We start from the raw sequence: 18,601 nt of genomic DNA, 5'->3' as shown, positions 1-18,601 counted from the left end.
CCTGGTGATGCGAAGAGTGTTTTTTCCGGAGTCAAGGAAATAAATCTACAACTCCGCTTAAAGTTCAACCCGAAGCATTACGGCTGCAGCAACGTGCCTTAAATCGTTCAAAAAAGGACTTAAATCCCTTGCCAGTCGATTCGAAGAACGTGTAATAATTGATGCCATAAATCACCTAGGTTAGGCTGCTGGTCCTGATGGTTCGACATCAAGTCAAATAGCAAAGCTAAAAGGCTTCGTTGAGTTTTTTGTCAAAAGGCCTCAAATACATGGGACACAGCTCCGTTACTCTAGAGGCATGAAAGTTGTATAAGAATCTTATGCTTTTTAACTGGTCGAATATGTACAACACGGGTACGGAACTTCCCCTGAAAAACTTTCGTCCTATAGCCCTCTCTAATCTATCATATAAACTTCTTACATCTGTTCTTGCGAAACGTATGAGAATATGGTTAGAACGAAACAAAGGCATTGCGTTCGTTCAAAGTGCTGTTTTCAGACCTTAAGGTGCGAAAGAAAATACCCTTTTTGTCTCTGAAGCACTAAAATTGAAGAACGCGAAATGATCGATGCACTCAACAACCCAGATTAAGCCACTGCTCCTGATGCTTCGACATCCAGTCAAAAAGCAAAAAGGCTTCACTGGGTTTTTTTGTCAAAAGGCCTGCACCACATGCGCCACAATGCCTATACTCAAAAAGCCAATACCCAATGCCCAAGAAGCGTGGAAGTCGTACAAAAGTTTTATACTTTTTAAAAAACCGAATATGTACAGAACTTCCCTGAAGAACTTTTGTCCTATAGCCCTCTCTAAAGCATCATATAAACTTCTTACATCTGCTCTTGCGAAACGTAAGAGCTTATGGTTAGAACGGAATAAAGGTATTGCATTCGTTCAAAGTGCTATTTTCTGCCTTGAAGGTGTGATTGAAAATACCCTTTTTGTCTCTGAAACAAAAAGATTGAAGAAGGCTGTAATCTATTTAGATATCACGGATGCTTTCAAAATTGTGGATCACAATCTGATAATTACGTCTCTAGAACAATGTTGCTGTCCAAAATGGATCACCAGGCTAATTAGATCGCTTTATAAACTGTGCACCACCACACCTGTGAACACTGAGGGCGAAGAACTATGCGATCCAACGTATGTTGATTGCAGTGCAAGACAAGGTTGTCCATTAATTGGAATTCTTTTAAAACTTGTCATAGACCATCTAATCAGAACTGAATTGACACCTGTATCGTGCAGCCTAGGATAAATGGACTATTTACCTCTTATCGTCGATAATCCTGGTGATGCGAAGAGTGTTTTTTCCGGAGTCAAGGAAATAAATCTACAACTCCGCTTAAAGTTCAACCCGAAGCATTACGGCTGCAGCAACGTGCCTTAAATCGTTCAAAAAAGGACTTAAATCCCTTGCCAGTCGATTCGAAGAACGTGTAATAATTGATGCCATAAATCACCTAGGTTAGGCTACTGGTCCTGATGGTTCGACATCCAGTCAAATAGCAAAGCTAAAAGGCTTCGTTGAGTTTTTTGTCAAAAGGCCTCAAATACATGGGACACAGCTCCGTTACTCTAGAGGCATGAAAGTTGTATAAGAATCTTATGCTTTTTAACTGGTCGAATATGTACAACACGGGTACGGAACTTCCCCTGAAAAACTTTCGTCCTATAGCCCTCTCTAATCTATCATATAAACTTCTTACATCTGCTCTTGCGAAACGTATGAGCCTATGATTAGAACGGAATAAAGGCATTGCGTTCGTTCAAAGTGCTAGTTTCAGCCTTGAAGATGTGATTGAAAATACCCTTTTTGTCTCTGAAGCACTAAAATTGAAGAACGAGAAATGTTCGATGCACTAAACCACCCCGATTAAGCCACTGCTCCTGATGCTTCGACATCCAGTCAGGCAGCAAAAAGGCATCACCGGGCTTTTGTCAAAAGGCCTGCACCTTATGCGCCACAATGCCTTTACTCAAGAAGCCAATACCCAATGCCCAAGAAGTGTGGAAGTCGTACAAAAGTTTTGTACTTTTTAAAAAGCCGAATATGTACAGAACTTCCCTGAAAAAACTTTTGTCCTATAGCCCTCTCTAATGTATCATATAAACTTCTTACATCTGCTCTTGCGAAACGTGAGAGTTTATGGTTAGAACGGAATAAAGGTATTGCATTCGTTCAAAGTGCTGTTTTCTGCCTTAAAAGTGTGAATGAAAATACCCTTTTTTTGTCTCTGAAGCACTAAAATTGAACAACGCGAAATGATCGATGCACTCAACCACCCAGATTAAGCCACTGCTCCTGATGCTTCGACATCCAGTCAAATAGCAAAAGTCTTCACCGGGTTTTTTGTCAAAAGGCCTGCACCACATGCGCCACAATGCCTATACTCAAAAAGCCAATACCCAATGCCCAAGAAGCGTGGAAGTCGTACAAAAGTTTTATACTTTTTAAAAACCGATTATGTACAAAACTTCCCTGAAAAACTTTTGTCCTATAGCCCTCTCTAATGTATCATAAACTTCTTACATCTGCTCTTGCGAAACGTAAGAACTTATGGTTAGAACGGAATAAAGGTATTGCATTCGTTCAAAGTGCTGTTTTCTGCCTTAAAAGTGTGAATGAAAATACCCTTTTGTGTCTCTGAAGCACTAAGATTGAAGAACGCGAAATGTTCGACGCACTAAACCACCCAGATTAAGCCACTGCTCCTGATGCTTCGACATCCAGTCAGACAGCAAAAAGGCATCACCGGGCTTTTGTCAAAAGGCCTGCACCTTATGCGCCACAATGCCTTTACTCAAGAAGCCAATACCCAATGCCCAAGAAGCGTGAAAGTCGTACAAAAGTTTTGTACTTTTTAAAAAGCCGAATATGTACAGAACTTCCCTGAAAAAACTTTTGTCCTATAGCCCTCTCTAATGTATCATATAAACTTCTTACATCTGCTCTTGCGAAACGTGAGAGCTTATGGTTAGAACGGAATAAAGGTATTGCATTCGTTCAAAGTGCTATTTTCTGCCTTGAAGGTGTGATTGAAAATACCCTTTTTTGTCTCTGAAGCACTAAGATTGAAGAACGCGAAATGTTCGACGCACTAAACCACCCAGATTAAGCCACTGCTCCTGATGCTTCGACATCCAGTCAAACAGCAAAAAGGCATCACCGGGTTTTTTGTCAAAAGGCCTGCACCACATGCGCCACAATGCCTTAACTCAGGAAGCCAATACCCAAGAAGCGTGGAAGTCGTACAAAAGTTTTGTACTTTTTAAAAAGCCGAATATGTACAGAACTTCCCTGAAAAAACTTTTGTCCTATAGCCCTCTCTAATGTATCAAATAAACTTCTTACATCTGCTCTTGCGAAACGTAAGAGCTTATGGTTAGAACGGAATAAAGGTATTGCATTCGTTCAAAGTGCTATTTTCTGCCTTGAAGGTGTGATAGAAAATACCCTTTTTGTCTCTGAAGCACTAAGATTGAAGAACGCAAAATGTTCGATGCACTAAACCACCCAGATTAAGCCACTGCTCTTGATGCTTCGACATCCAGTCAGACAGCAAAAAGTCATCACCGGGCTTTTGTCAAAAGGCCTGCACCTTATGCGCCACAATGCCTTTACTCAAGAAGCCAATACCCAATGCCCAAGAAGCGTGAAAGTCGTACAAAAGTTTTGTACTTTTTAAAAAGCCGAATATGTACAGAACTTCCCTGAAAAAACTTTTGTCCTATAGCCCTCTCTAATGTATCATATAAACTTCTTACATCTGCTCTTGCGAAACGTGAGAGCTTATGGTTAGAACGGAATAAAGGTATTGCATTCGTTCAAAGTGCTGTTTTCTGCCTTAAAACTGTGAATGAAAATACCCTTTTTTTTGTCTCTGAAGCACTAAAATTGAAGAACGCAAAATGATCGATGCACTCAACCACCCAGATTAAGCCACTGCTCCTGATGCTTCGACATCCAGTCAAATAGCAAAAGTCTTCACCGGGTTTTTTGTCAAAAGGCCTGCACCACATGCGCCACAATGCCTATACTCAAAAAGCCAATACCCAATGCCCAAGAAGCGTGGAAGTCGTACAAAAGTTTTATACTTTTTAAAAACCGAATATGTACAAAACTTCCCTGAAAAACTTTTGTCCTATAGCCCTCTCTAATGTATCATATAAACTTCTTACATCTGCTCTTGCGAAACGTAAGAGCTTATGGTTAGAACGGAATAAAGGTATTGCATTCGTTCAAAGTGCTGTTTTCTGCCTTAAAAGTGTGAATGAAAATACCCTTTTTTGTCTCTGAAGCACTAAGATTGAAGAACGCGAAATGTTTGACGCACTAAACCACCCAGATTAAGCCACTGCTCCTGATGCTTCGACATCCAGTCAAACAGCAAAAAGGCATCACCGGGTTTTTTGTCAAAAGGCCTGCACCACATGCGCCACAATGCCTTTACTCAGGAAGCCAATACCCAATGCCCAAGAAGTGTGGAAGTCGTACAAAAGTTTTGTACTTTTTAAAAAGCCGAATATGTACAGAACTTCCCTGAAAAAACTTTTGTCCTATAGCCCTCTCTAATGTATCATATAAACTTCATACATCTGCTCTTGCGAAACGTGAGAGCTTATGGTTAGAACGGAATAAATGTATTGCATTCGTTCAAAGTGCTGTTTTCTGCCTTAAAAGTGTGAATGAAAATACCCTTTTTGTCTCTGAAGCAAAAAGATTGAAGAAGGCTGTAATCTATTTAGATATCACGGATGCTTTCAAAATTGGGGATCACTATCTGATATTTACGTCTCTAGAACAATGTTGCTGTCCAAAAAGGATCATCAGGCTAATCAGATCGCTCTATAAACTGTGCACCACCACACCTCTGAACATTGAGGCGAAGAACTATACGATCAAGTGTATGTTGATTGCATTGTAAGACAAGGTTGTCCATTTAGTGGAATTCGTTTAAAACTTGTCATAGGCCATCTAATCAGAGAATTGACACCTGTATCCTGCAGCCTAGGATACATGGACTATTTACCTCTTATCGTCGATAATCCTGGTGAAGCCAAGAGTGTTTTTTCCGGAGTCAAGGAAATAAATCTACAACTCCGCTTAAAGTTCAACCCGAAGCATTACGGCTGCAGCAACGTGCCTTAAATCGTTCAAAAAAGGACTTAAATCCCTTGCCAGTCGATTCGAAGAACGTGTAATAATTGATGCAATAAATCACCTAGGTTAGGCTACTGGTCCTGATGGTTCGACATCCAGTCAAATAGCAAAGCTTAAAGGCTTCGTTGAGTTTTTTGTCAAAAGGCCTCAAATACATGGGACACAGCTCCGTTACTCTAGAGGCATGAAAGTTGTATAAGAATCTTATGCTTTTTAACTGGTCGATAATGTGCAACACGGGTACGGAACTTCCCCTGAAAAACTTTCGTCCTATAGCCCTCTCTAATCTATCATATAAACTTCTTACATCTGTTCTTGCGAAACGTATGAGCCTATGATTAGAACGGAATAAAGGTATTGCATTCGTTCAAAGTGCTGTTTTCTGCCTTTAAAGTGTGAATGAAAATACCCTTTTTTGTCTCTGAAGCACTAAGATTGAAGAACACGAAATGTTTGACGCACTAAACCACCCAGATTAAGCCACTGCTCCTGATGCTTCGACATCCAGTCAAACAGCAAAAAGGCATCACCGGGTTTTTTTTTTGTTTTTTGTCAAAAGGCCTGCACCACATGCGCCACAATGCCTTTACTCAGGAAGCCAATACCCAATGCCCAAGAAGTGTGGAAGTCGTACAAAAGTTTTGTACTTTTTAAAAAGCCGAATATGTACAGAACTTCCCTGAAAAAACTTTTGTCCTATAGCCCTCTCTAATGTATCATATAAACTTCTTACATCTGCTCTTGCGAAACGTGAGAGCTTATGGTTAGAACGGAATAAATGTATTGCATTCGTTCAAAGTGCTGTTTTCTGCCTTAAAAGTGTGAATGAAAATACCCTTTTTGTCTCTGAAGCAAAAAGATTGAAGAAGGCTGTAATCTATTTAGATATCACGGATGCTTTCAAAATTGGGGATCACTATCTGATATTTACGTCTCTAGAACAATGTTGCTGTCCAAAAAGGATCATCAGGCTAATCAGATCGCTCTATAAACTGTGCACCACCACACCTCTGAACATTGAGGCGAAGAACTATACGATCAAGTGTATGTTGATTGCATTGTAAGACAAGGTTGTCCATTTAGTGGAATTCGTTTAAAACTTGTCATAGACCATCTAATCAGAGAATTGACACCTGTATCCTGCAGCCTAGGATACATGGACTATTTACCTCTTATCGTCGATAATCCTGGTGAAGCCAAGAGTGTTTTTTCCGGAGTCAAGGAAATAAATCTACAACTCCGCTTAAAGTTCAACCCGAAGCATTACGGCTGCAGCAACGTGCCTTAAATCGTTCAAAAAAGGACTTAAATCCCTTGCCAGTCGATTCGAAGAACGTGTAATAATTGATGCCATAAATCACCTAGGTTAGGCTACTGGTCCTGATGGTTCGACATCCAGTCAAATAGCAAAGCTTAAAGGCTTCGTTGAGTTTTTTGTCAAAAGGCCTCAAATACATGGGACACAGCTCCGTTACTCTAGAGGCATGAAAGTTGTATAAGAATCTTATGCTTTTTAACTGGTCGAATATGTACAACACGGGTACGGAACTTCCCCTGAAAAACTTTCGTCCTATAGCCCTCTCTAATCTATCATATAAACTTCTTACATCTGTTCTTGCGAAACGTATGAGCCTATGATTAGAACGGAATAAAGGTATTGCATTCGTTCAAAGTGCTGTTTTCTGCCTTAAAGGTGTGAATGAAAATACCCTTTCTGTCTGAAGCACAAAAATTGAAGAAGGCTGTAATCTATTTAGATATCACGGATGCTTTCAAAATTGGGGATCACAATCTGATATTTACGTCTCTAGAACAATGTTGCTGTCCAAAATGGATCATCAGGCTAATTAGGTAGCTCTATAAACTGTGCACCACCACACCTGTGAATATTGAGGGCGAAGAACTATGCGATCCAGTGTATGTTGATTGTAGTGTAAGACAAGTTGGTCCATTTAGTGGAAATCGTTTAAAACTTGTCATAGACCGTCTAATCAGAGCAGAATTGACACCTGTATCCTGCAGCCTAGGGTACATGGACTATTTGCCTCCTACCGTCGATAATCCTGGTGAAGCGAAGAGTGTTTTGTTCGAGGTCGAGGAAATAAATCTACAACTCCGCTTAAATTTCAACTCGAAGCATTGCCGCTGCAGCAACGTGCCTTAAATCTTTCAAAAAAAGGACTTCAATCCTTGCCAGTCCATTCGAAGAACGTGAAATTTTTGATGCCCTAAATCACCCAGATTCAACCGCTGGTCCTGATGGTTGGACATCCAGTAAAATAGCAAAGCTAAAAGGCTTGCTGAGTTCTTTGTGAAAAGGCCTGCACTGCATGCGCCACAGCCCCTATACTCAAGAAGCGTGGAAGTAGTACAAAAGTCTTATACTTTATAAAGAGCCAAATATATACGAAACCGAAATTCCCCTGAAAAAATTTTGTCCTATAGCCCTTTCAAATGTATCATATAAACTACTTACATCTGTTCTTGCAAAACGTATGAGCTTAGATTAGAATGGAATAAAGGCATTGCGTTCGTCCAAAGTGCTGTTTTCTGCCGTTACGGCGTGAATGTGCCACTGAAGCACTAAGATTGAAGAACGCGAAATTATTGATGCACTAAACCACCGAGATTCAGCCCTGGTCCTAATGGTTGGACATCCAGTCAAATAGCAAAAAGGCTTCGCTGAGTATTTTATCAAAAGGCCTGCACTACATGCGCCACAGCCCTATACTCAAGCAGCGTGGAAGTTGTACAAAAATCTTATACTTTCTAAAAAGCCAAATATGTACGAAACCGAATTTCCCCTGAAGAGCTTTTGTCCTATAGCTCTTTCTAATGTATCATATAAACTTCTTACATCTGTTCTTGCGAAACGTATGAGCTTATGGTTAGAATGGAATAAAGGTATTGCATTCGTTCAAAGTGCTGTTTTCTGCCTTAAAGGTGTGAATGAAAATACCCTTTCTGTCTGAAGCACAAAAATTGAAGAAGGCTGTAATCTATTTAGATATCACGGATGCTTTCAAAATTGGGGATCACAATCTGATATTTACGTCTCTAGAACAATGTTGCTGTCCAAAATGGATCATCAGGCTAATTAGGTAGCTCTATAAACTGTGCACCACCACACCTGTGAATATTGAGGGCGAAGAACTATGCGATCCAGTGTATGTTGATTGTAGTGTAAGACAAGTTGGTCCATTTAGTGGAAATCGTTTAAAACTTGTCATAGACCGTCTAATCAGAGCAGAATTGACACCTGTATCCTGCAGCCTAGGGTACATGGACTATTTGCCTCCTACCGTCGATAATCCTGGTGAAGCGAAGAGTGTTTTGTTCGAGGTCGAGGAAATAAATCTACAACTCCGCTTAAATTTCAACTCGAAGCATTGCCGCTGCAGCAACGTGCCTTAAATCTTTCAAAAAAAGGACTTCAATCCTTGCCAGTCCATTCGAAGAACGTGAAATTTTTGATGCCCTAAATCACCCAGATTCAACCGCTGGTCCTGATGGTTGGACATCCAGTAAAATAGCAAAGCTAAAAGGCTTGCTGAGTTCTTTGTGAAAAGGCCTGCACTGCATGCGCCACAGCCCCTATACTCAAGAAGCGTGGAAGTAGTACAAAAGTCTTATACTTTATAAAGAGCCAAATATATACGAAACCGAAATTCCCCTGAAAAAATTTTGTCATATAGCCCTTTCAAATGTATCATATAAACTACTTACATCTGTTCTTGCAAAACGTATGAGCTTAGATTAGAATGGAATAAAGGCATTGCGTTCGTCCAAAGTGCTGTTTTCTGCCGTTACGGCGTGAATGAAAATCCCCTTTTTGCCACTGAAGCACTAAGATTGAAGAACGCGAAATTATTGATGCACTAAACCACCGAGATTCAGCCCTGGTCCTAATGGTTGGACATCCAGTCAAATAGCAAAAAGGCTTCGCTGAGTATTTTATCAAAAGGCCTGCACTACATGCGCCACAGCCCTATACTCAAGCAGCGTGGAAGTTGTACAAAAATCTTATACTTTCTAAAAAGCCAAATATGTACGAAACCGAATTTCCCCTGAAGAGCTTTTGTCCTATAGCTCTTTCTAATGTATCATATAAACTTCTTACATCTGTTCTTGCGAAACGTATGAGCTTATGGTTAGAATGGAATAAAGGCATTGCGTTCGTCCAAAGTGCTGTTTTCTTTCATTCCGGTGTGAATGAAAATACCCTTTTTGTCTCTGAAGCACTAAGATTGAAGAACGCAAAAATATTGATGCACTTAATTGCCCAGATTCAGCCGCTGGTCCTGATGGTTGGACATCCAGTCAAATAACAAAGATAAATGCTTCTCTGAGTTGTTTGTCAAAGACCTGCACTAAGTGGTTCACAGACTCGTTACTCTAGAAGCGTGTAAGTCGTACAAGTCTTATACTTTAGAAAAAGCCAAATATGTACGAAACCGAAATGCCCCAGAAAACTTTCGTCCTATAGCCCTTTCTAATGTATCATAAAAACTTCTTACATCTGTTCTTGCCAAACGTATGAGCTTATGGTTAGAACGGAATAAAGGCATAGCGTTCACTCAACGTGCTGTTTTCTGTCTTAAACGTGTTAATGAAAATACGCTTTTTGTCTCTGAGGCAAAAAGATTGAAGAAAGCTGTAATCTATTCAGATATCACGGATGCTTTCAAAATTGAAGATCACAATCTGATATTTTCGTCGCCAGGACAATGTTGCTGACCAAAATGGATCATCATGCTAATCAGATCATTCTGTAAACTGTGCACCACTACGCCTGTGAACATTGAGAGCGAAGAACTATGCGATCCAGTGTAAGAAAAGGTTGTCCATTAAGTGGGATTCTTTTAAAACTTGTCATAGACCATCTAATCAGGGCAGAATAGACACCTGTATCCAGCAGCCTAGGATACATGGACTATTTACCTCTTATCGTCGATAACCTTCGCGATGCCACGAGTGTTCTGTACAAGGTCGTAGAAATGGCTCAACAACTCGGTCTAAAGTTCAACTCAAAGAAATTCGGCTGCAGCCTTACATCGTTCACATTGAACGCGAACCCATCCCTCAAGTGAGCCAGGACAGACCGTACAAAGACCTGGGTACGACCGCATTCCCGACGCTCCTGGGTGGTAACGAAGCATGTTTTCAACAAGCAACGTCTCTCATGGAGGCTGTGGAGAGATCAAAACTCACTCCTATGCAGAAATTACATGCACTTAGATCAAAAGTGATACCTGTGATATACCATATACTACAAAACCCTCACGTCTCACAAAACAAACTTCAATGTTTCAACCGACAACTGCGCGAAATAAACAAGAGGCTCCTTTTTGTGCCCGATCGATCAGCTACTTCCTACATCCATTTACGTGGAATATATGACGGTCGTGGAATACGAGATTTAACATTACTTAAAGCAAAGCTGAATCTTCAAGCGTTTGTAATTTCGATTAATCTATCGGATGATCTGGGGGAATACATACTTAAAATTTTCCTTGGATCACAAACAATAGAACAACTTGCAATTAACATGACTGCCGGTGCAATCGTGAAACTGTCCAAGTAATTGGGGAGGCAAACAAGTCTGACATTCATGGCGCCTGTTACGTACATCTCTCAACAGGATTCTGCAGAAAGAAATTTTGAAGAGATTGCTCAACACAAAAAAACCTTTATAGCTTCCACACAAAACTTTTCGACTGGCGTTACATCCATAAAGCACGACTGAACCTGTTCGTTCCACTTTCACTTGGAACAACAATGAAGCCGAAACGAGCCGACTACTGTACACATTGGAAATCGACAATTCATCGCCATATTGCAATCCGTGCTAAAATCGCAAACGATATCACACGCAGTTTCCAGACACAGATTCGGTAATCTACAGGCAGACCTCATTGCAGTCATCCTAGACCTCAAAGTTTTAACAGACTGTGCCGACACCTTTGAAATAAATAAACAACAAGTACCCAAAAAAACACTATCCTCTTCCCAGAGCTTTTTCCATCCAAAGCTACGAAACTTCAGCACATGCAATTCAGGTTGGCGCACTGGGAAGTATTTCACGACGTTCTGTTGATGAGACTTCATCTATAACAATTTCTTTTAAAAGTGCAAATTGCTGCCACGTTTTTTATCTTGAATGAAATCTCCTGATTCATTATTTTACTGTACAAAGTACTTAACAGTTTTATTTCAGTGTGAGGATGCCAAAATGGCTTCCATGCTGATTCAAAGCAAAGCAAAACTCCCTAAACAGGCGTAGTGGTGCTAAACTGTGCACCACTACGCCTGTGAACATTGAGAGCGAAGAACTATGCGATCCAGTGTAAGAAAAGGTTGTCCATTAAGTGGGATTCTTTTAAAACTTGTCATAGACCATCTAATCAGGGCAGAATAGACACCTGTATCCAGCACCTAGGATACATGGACTATTTACCTCTTATCGTCGATAACCTTCGCGATGCCACGAGTGTTCTGTACAAGGTCGTAGAAATGGCTCAACAACTCGGTCTAAAGTTCAACTCAAAGAAATTCGGCTGCAGCCTTACATCGTTCACATTGAACGCGAACCCATCCCTCAAGTGAGCCAGGACAGACCGTACAAATACCTGGGTACGACCGCATTCCCGACGCTCCTGGGTGGTAACGAAGCATGTTTTCAACAAGCAACGTCTCTCATGGAGGCTGTGGAGAGATCAAAACTCACTCCTATGCAGAAATTACATGCACTTAGATCAAAAGTGATACCTGTGATATACCATATACTACAAAACCCTCACGTCTCACAAAACAAACTTCAATGTTTCAACCGACAACTGCGCGAAATAAACAAGAGGCTCCTTTTTGTGCCCGATCGATCAGCTACTTCCTACATCCATTTACGTGGAATATATGACGGTCGTGGAATACGAGATTTAACATTACTTAAAGCAAAGCTGAATCTTCAAGCGTTTGTAATTTCGATTAATCTATCGGATGATCTGGGGGAATACATACTTAAAATTTTCCTTGGATCACAAACAATAGAACAACTTGCAATTAACATGACTGCCGGTGCAATCGTGAAACTGTCCAAGTAATTGGGGAGGCAAACAAGTCTGACATTCATGGCGCCTGTTACGTACATCTCTCAACAGGATTCTGCAGAAAGAAATTTTGAAGAGATTGCTCAACACAAAAAAACCTTTATAGCTTCCACACAAAACTTTTCGACTGGCGTTACATCCATAAAGCACGACTGAACCTGTTCGTTCCACTTTCACTTGGAACAACAATGAAGCCGAAACGAGCCGACTACTGTACACATTGGAAATCGACAATTCATCGCCATATTGCAATCCGTGCTAAAATCGCAAACGATATCACACGCAGTTTCCAGACACAGATTCGGTAATCTACAGGCAGACCTCATTGCAGTCATCCTAGACCTCAAAGTTTTAACAGACTGTGCCGACACCTTTGAAATAAATAAACAACAAGTACCCAAAAAAACACTATCCTCCTCCCAGAGCTTTTTCTATCCAAGACTACGAAACTTGAGCACATGCAATTCAGGTTGGCGCACTGGGAAGTATTTCACGACGTTCTGTTGATGAGACTTCATCTATAACAATTTCTTTTAAAAGTGCAAATTGCTGCCACGCTTTTTATCTTGAATGAAATCTCCTGATTCATTATTTTACTGTACAAAGTACTTAACAGTTTTATTTCAGTGTGAGGATGCCAAAATGGCTTCCATGCTGATTCAAAGCAAAGCAAAACTCATTAATAGGAAGATATAGACAAATGTTAGAGACAAGAGCTTGTCTAGTTATTGGTCTTGAAGAGTGTCGAAGCCCACTTCAATTACCTCGCCTGCAACCAGAAGCACCAAAAATTTATTAGGAAAGCTACTGACGGTGTTTGCGAGCACGATGAAGTAAATAAGGTGCCGACTTCCATCTCAAATCGAAATAAAACTGACTTCAAAAGATAAAAATTACGATACGCTACTGAAACAGGTCAAAACAGTATACCAATAAAAAAAATTTAAAAGTTACATGCAGCTGTGACACGGGAAAGTCCGAGGACACAAAGATAAATCTTCGGAACAACAGCAACAATGCAACAGCTTGAAAACAGCAGAAAATGGGCAAGAAACCTATGATTCAAAACCAAGGTCCAAAGTTCAAAAAAATAACAAACTTAATAACGCTGCATCCATCAAGTAACACTATTCTGTTAATGGCCCTAAAACGTATCGAGTCTCGCCAAAACTGAACGAGTTCTCTCTCTCTCTCTCTCTCTCTCTCTCTCTCTCTGCTTTGCTACATAAACGGCAGTTACAAAGCTGTTACCAAAAACTGTGGAAACCGAAAAACTCTGATATTGTGCCAATTTGTTTAATAAACCCAGATTAGGAGCTTCTTTCACATGTTTAAGCAACTAGACGAGTAATTTTTCAGTAACATCATTTCAGTGAGTCAATATGAGTTGTCCTTTTTAGACTCATAAACATTTTCGAAGTCCGGAACCAAAAGTTATTTTGAATTATATTAAACAAAATGCAAGAAAATCATATTTCTATCAGGAATGGTGGTTTCCCTGAAATGAGCGGGATGTTTATAAGCTTCCACGCCGCTAGGTGAAGTGGGAGTGCCTGACTTATCAATGAAAATGCGCGTTGCTAATTCTCTTGCTTTTCGTAATATTGAAAATGAAAGAGATGAATGAAAAGATGAGTCCCTTTTAATGTTTTTGAGTAATGCACTGATTAACCCAACTGTTGATAATGAGATGGGCAATGATAAAACCACACTAACAAATTTTTAGGATTGAGTTTTTACAGTCCTCGAAATATGGCATTGATAAAAGATAAGGACTGACAAAAGAACAAGCTAAAAGGAAAAGGAGAACTTTCTGCTCAAACTTTATTTAAATGTAGCTGAACAGCGTCTAATACGACCAGTTAATTGGCTTATATCTCCCTCAGAGAAAGTTATTAAATTCATTAAAAAATTATGGCCTTCCAGAAAGCTCAGGTCTTAAAAAATCCTCCTCCGACTCGTATAACTAAAAGACCCGACTAAAAGATAGTAATTAGTTTTTTGATAAGGGTTTACGTACATCTCCACTTCATTTGCTTCAATTCTGTGAACTAAGCCTTCGAGCACTAATTTTTCGACCGCTTGTATTGTACTTCATACTAGCATAGTACTTCACAAGCGTTGAGAGACCTAGTCCGACGTGTTCAACCCAAAAAATAATCAAACACACTTTCGCTTGTCCGGTACTTATGGGTTCTTTGGCCAAGTTCAGTTCAGAAGACACTGAAAAATTTTACGATCTAAAAACCATAATCAAGAGGAACTAGTTTCAGTTTCCTCTTTTTCGTGTGCTTTAGTTCTAACCCAAAGATGCTCTGTCTGATTTGAATGTGAGAGTTCGAATATTTATCTGACATTAACTTTTAGTGTCTTGTACAGGTTATAACGTTTTGCTATAAAAAATTATGTTCTTTGACCCAATTTTCAGAAATCGGCTGGCTTGACGGCCACCCTATAGCAAAAAATGAGGAAATTCTTAACTATTATATTTTACAATGAGTATAGTTTATAGGCGGAGGCAATTCTCTTCCATAGGTAGCAAAGGGGAGGCAATTGTTGAAAAGGTCTAAAAACTGAAACTAAAATACGTTTAAGAGCCATGAATTTTGTTGCTGTACGGCCCGTCAATTGTCAATGTACAAGCACTGAAACCAAATAAAAGGTGATAAAATTCAAACATTACTAACCAAGAATGCGATTTCTATCGTCCGTGGGTTTTCTTTTAAGAGGGGCTCTCTTCGCTTCTCCTTTCAAGGAAGGCGGGTGTGACTGTCGTTGTTTGTCTAGCCCTCTCGTCGCAGAACTGCTCGGGATTCGAGTTAAACTTTTGTCCTTTAAAACAGTGGCCGCCCCTCCCCAAATAAACTTGGGATCACTCAACGCATTGTTGCTGTTTCTAAATCAGAAATAATTCTTACTAATTACACATGATGGATCTTCTAACAGAATCATTTCCTAAATCAAAAAACATCCCACCTAATTTGGGTAATTTCAACAATCTCCGCCTTTTCTACAAGACAGCGCAAAAACGCGCGAAAAATTTTCTGTTTTTTGTGGGGGTTTAATCATTGTTTTTCATAGAAATGGTTTACTTTTTTTCATAATTGCGTAAAAATCCATCTAACTTACCACTAATGCCGGCGAACTGCCATCATAAGAAAGTGCCTCTAATCTCTAAGTACCAAACACAATATTTTTTTTGGGGGGGGGGGGGGCGGAGGGCAAAACGAAAGATCGAAACGTGGGACCATCATTCGACATGACAGATAGCGCTAATGTACCTGAACCTGTCCACTCTTTTCCAGCAGTTGCTCTCAATGTCTACGTCCGAGTCCTCTCCGTCTTCAAAATCATCGGCACTTGCATCAACGCTTTCACAACTACCAGATATCTGCTGATTGTTGCCGTTCACACCAAATCTCAAAGTCTCTTCAATTGCACTTAGAGGTTCACCATACTCGATGTCCAGTCCTCTCGTCTACAGTGAAAAAAAACCTTTGTATTAGTCAAAAAACTGCTCCCAGGAACTAAGTGCGACATCTTTGCATTCTCGTACGAACCTCTACCACCAGCACCCTTACAACTTTGAGGTGTACATAATATTTGCTGGCAAAACGGCGAACAAACGAACGGTCAAAGTATGTCAACCTAATAGTTACTTTTGGACAGACTAGTGATAACCTGAGTTAGCTGAATCATGCTTGATCGAACAAATAACATTCCTATTCTGTCAAAATGAGCAACAGACAACTGCCAAATTTAAGACATCCGTACAAAGGACTCAACACTTAATTTAAGTTCGCTATTGTGATGGACCGTACCCGGCGGTAGTGTAGGACCGGGACGATCCGTGGACCGACTGAAGCAAGCTTCTTTGTCGGATCCGAGGATCAAAAAGCAGTTTAATATTGGTGCCAGGCAATGCCCGACATGCCAGATATTAAGCTGACAAGAACAGATACTACACATGATCTTAGCCAAAAGGCCGAGAAGCGATACTTAAAGTTCAAAAAATCTCGGTATTTATTAAAAATCTATCCGCGAATGGTGACCGATTGCCAAAACTTCGAGCGCCCCACTTCTTATAGAGCGAATATTAACTATTCAATTTTGCCTTTCCGCTTCCGCTATTCAATTCACGCATTGTAAGTTTCACGCAACAATTCTTGCTCTTCATCTCGACACTGTTAAAATAAAGCGGGAAATTTATGTTGACCGCTGACTACGTTATACACTAAGAGAGCGCACAGAAAAGCAACTAAACACGCACAGTGAATGTACAGAAAGATACATTAATGCAACCGCGCGAACATACACGATAGAATAGTGTTCACTCCAACAGAACGTAAGTATTGGTTGTAGTTCAGACAGCCGAATGATCCCTTAGAGCAGCCGATTAGCCGAATCAAAAGCAAGGGTATTACTAACCAATGAGTTCAATCTACGCTTGCACGTCAAGTTGTCTTTTACTACCGATTTGCTCAAATCTTAAATTCGATGGGGGAGCATGTTATAATAGTTCGGAACTTTGATTTTGGACAGACTTTTGCTACGATCTAAAGTTGAAAAATTACCCGAATTGTTCAAAAACGCACATGAGGGTGCTATATTTCTACTTTTTACACCACGATTCAACCCCCACTCCCCTCATTGCACCTGACGTCATATCTTCCTCTATCATTTTACCCCCAAAACCGTTCCCCAAACGCCACACGAATCTCCAATTTGGAGCATTCGCCTCTTACCCAAACGCTTTTGTGGACCGGGGCTCTAGTATTCAGGGCTAAACCAATCTTCAAAGGTGGGTGGGGGTGGGTAAATAGTCATTAAAAAATTAATTCCGATACCCCGCACTTATTGGTGGAGAAATGCAGGCTAGTTGATCTTTTCTGTCAAATGAACATCACTTTAAAATGATCATTCAATGTTTATAAACTTGTTGCGGAATTAATAAAAAGCCGACGTTAAAAAGCACCGAGAACTGACTTGATCAATTAGTAACCAGAAGATTAATGTATAATTTTGATTATTTCAATAAATATTCCTGATTATTCTGAAGAGATGTAAACTTTAACCTTTCTGTTATATTATTAATTTACATGTTTGAAAAAAAAGAGCAAAAAGCAAAAAGTTGCCTTCAACTACCCTAAAATGCTACTAGAGCGGAGATTTGAAAATAATACGTGTACAGTACTAAGTCACTGCATATAATGTAAACATCAACCAAAACCTTGTTCTTATTGCATTTTTTAGTAATTACGAGCTACTACCACGGGTCTACGGGAAACAAATCTTTCAAACAGAATTAAAAGCTCGTCCACAGTTGGATTTTGAGAAAATTGCAAAAAATAGACATCTGGCAGTAAATTTCAAAAGGCAGGAAAAAAACGCTGTTAATGGATAAAAAACTGTGGATCTTTTCAACAATTGCCACCCCCCCCCCCCCCCCTTTGGTACCCAGTAGAGAATCGCACATCCCTTCTGTGCTATACTTTATCACAATATTACTAGGCCTACAGTTTAGATAGCCGAATATCAGTTTAAGCGCAATTGCGGACCGCTGTTCATGGCCATGCCTCTCATGCGCTGTGGGATGTAATCCGGAAATCGCGGGTCGGTTATCGCGGCGAAGCCCACCGACCCGCCAGTCGGAAATTTCGCTTTGTATTCGGTTCGGCTAGTAGCTATACCACGGTTTATTTTATTCTATTCAATTTAATATAGTATGAGCATGCGTGGAAAGTTATTAGTAGTCTCTGATTGGTTAATAAATAGCTCGCTTAAATTCTGCTCAAGAATAGCCCCCCCCCCCCCCCCCCCCGCCTTTTGCAAAAGTGGGGGCAATTTTTGAAAGGATCCAAAAATGCTTTTTATTCATTACTCTATGACTAGAAAAATTTGATCACATGGCAGTTGGGTTGCCTTAATTTGCGATGTTTGAGTATATTTGAGTGATTTAAGATACTTCTAACATAGCCGGCAGATTGCCTTGAAATAGCCGCGATAGACGGTTGTGGCCTTCCATGGAATTGAAACAACTAAGGAAGTCGGTGCACTTCGTTATGTGGTCCGTAAAAATAACACGAGACAATCACTTATAGCCTCTGCTATCGCTTCGCACGTAATTAACACTGCTGATAAACGTTGGAAAAATTGTGCTACATCAACAGCCCAATGTTCTAGTTGCAGCCTGCTCATATCAGGGTAGTAGTGATCTAACTTCACTAACGGACTGCACGCTTTAGATTAAACTTCCAAAGTAACTTGTCCTTTATCTTACTCTTTGACGTTCAACTGCATGATTTAAGAATTAGAGCGATTTAGATA

General features: G+C 40.1%; 2 protein-coding genes and 1 non-coding gene across 3 annotated transcripts in view; all 3 read right to left on the bottom strand.

Annotated features, from left to right (window-relative positions):
* The window catches only part of LOC142342513 (uncharacterized), a 403,423-nt gene that overhangs the window by 202,886 nt on the left and 181,936 nt on the right, over window positions 1-18,601 (bottom strand). The gene's annotated exons all lie outside the window — the stretch shown is intronic.
* LOC142342338 (uncharacterized) overlaps window positions 1-18,601 on the bottom strand; it is a 126,468-nt gene that overhangs the window by 96,830 nt on the left and 11,037 nt on the right. Inside the window, exons 3-4 of the mRNA XM_075393638.1 lie at window positions 15,556-15,752; window positions 14,962-15,170 (exon numbers count right to left, since the gene is read on the bottom strand). Coding sequence (XP_075249753.1) covers window positions 14,962-15,170; window positions 15,556-15,752 — 406 coding nt within the window. The remainder of the gene's footprint in view (window positions 1-14,961; window positions 15,171-15,555; window positions 15,753-18,601) is intronic.
* LOC142343356 (U2 spliceosomal RNA) lies at window positions 16,080-16,271 on the bottom strand. Its single transcript, XR_012759222.1, has one exon. It is a non-coding gene; the product is annotated as a U2 spliceosomal RNA (small nuclear RNA).

This window comes from Convolutriloba macropyga, chromosome 7 (assembly GCF_964194025.1).
Source record: "Convolutriloba macropyga chromosome 7, txConMacr16.3, whole genome shotgun sequence".
Taxonomy (NCBI): domain Eukaryota; kingdom Metazoa; phylum Xenacoelomorpha; order Acoela; family Convolutidae; genus Convolutriloba; species Convolutriloba macropyga.
This window is presented reverse-complemented; position numbering and strand designations above follow the sequence as displayed.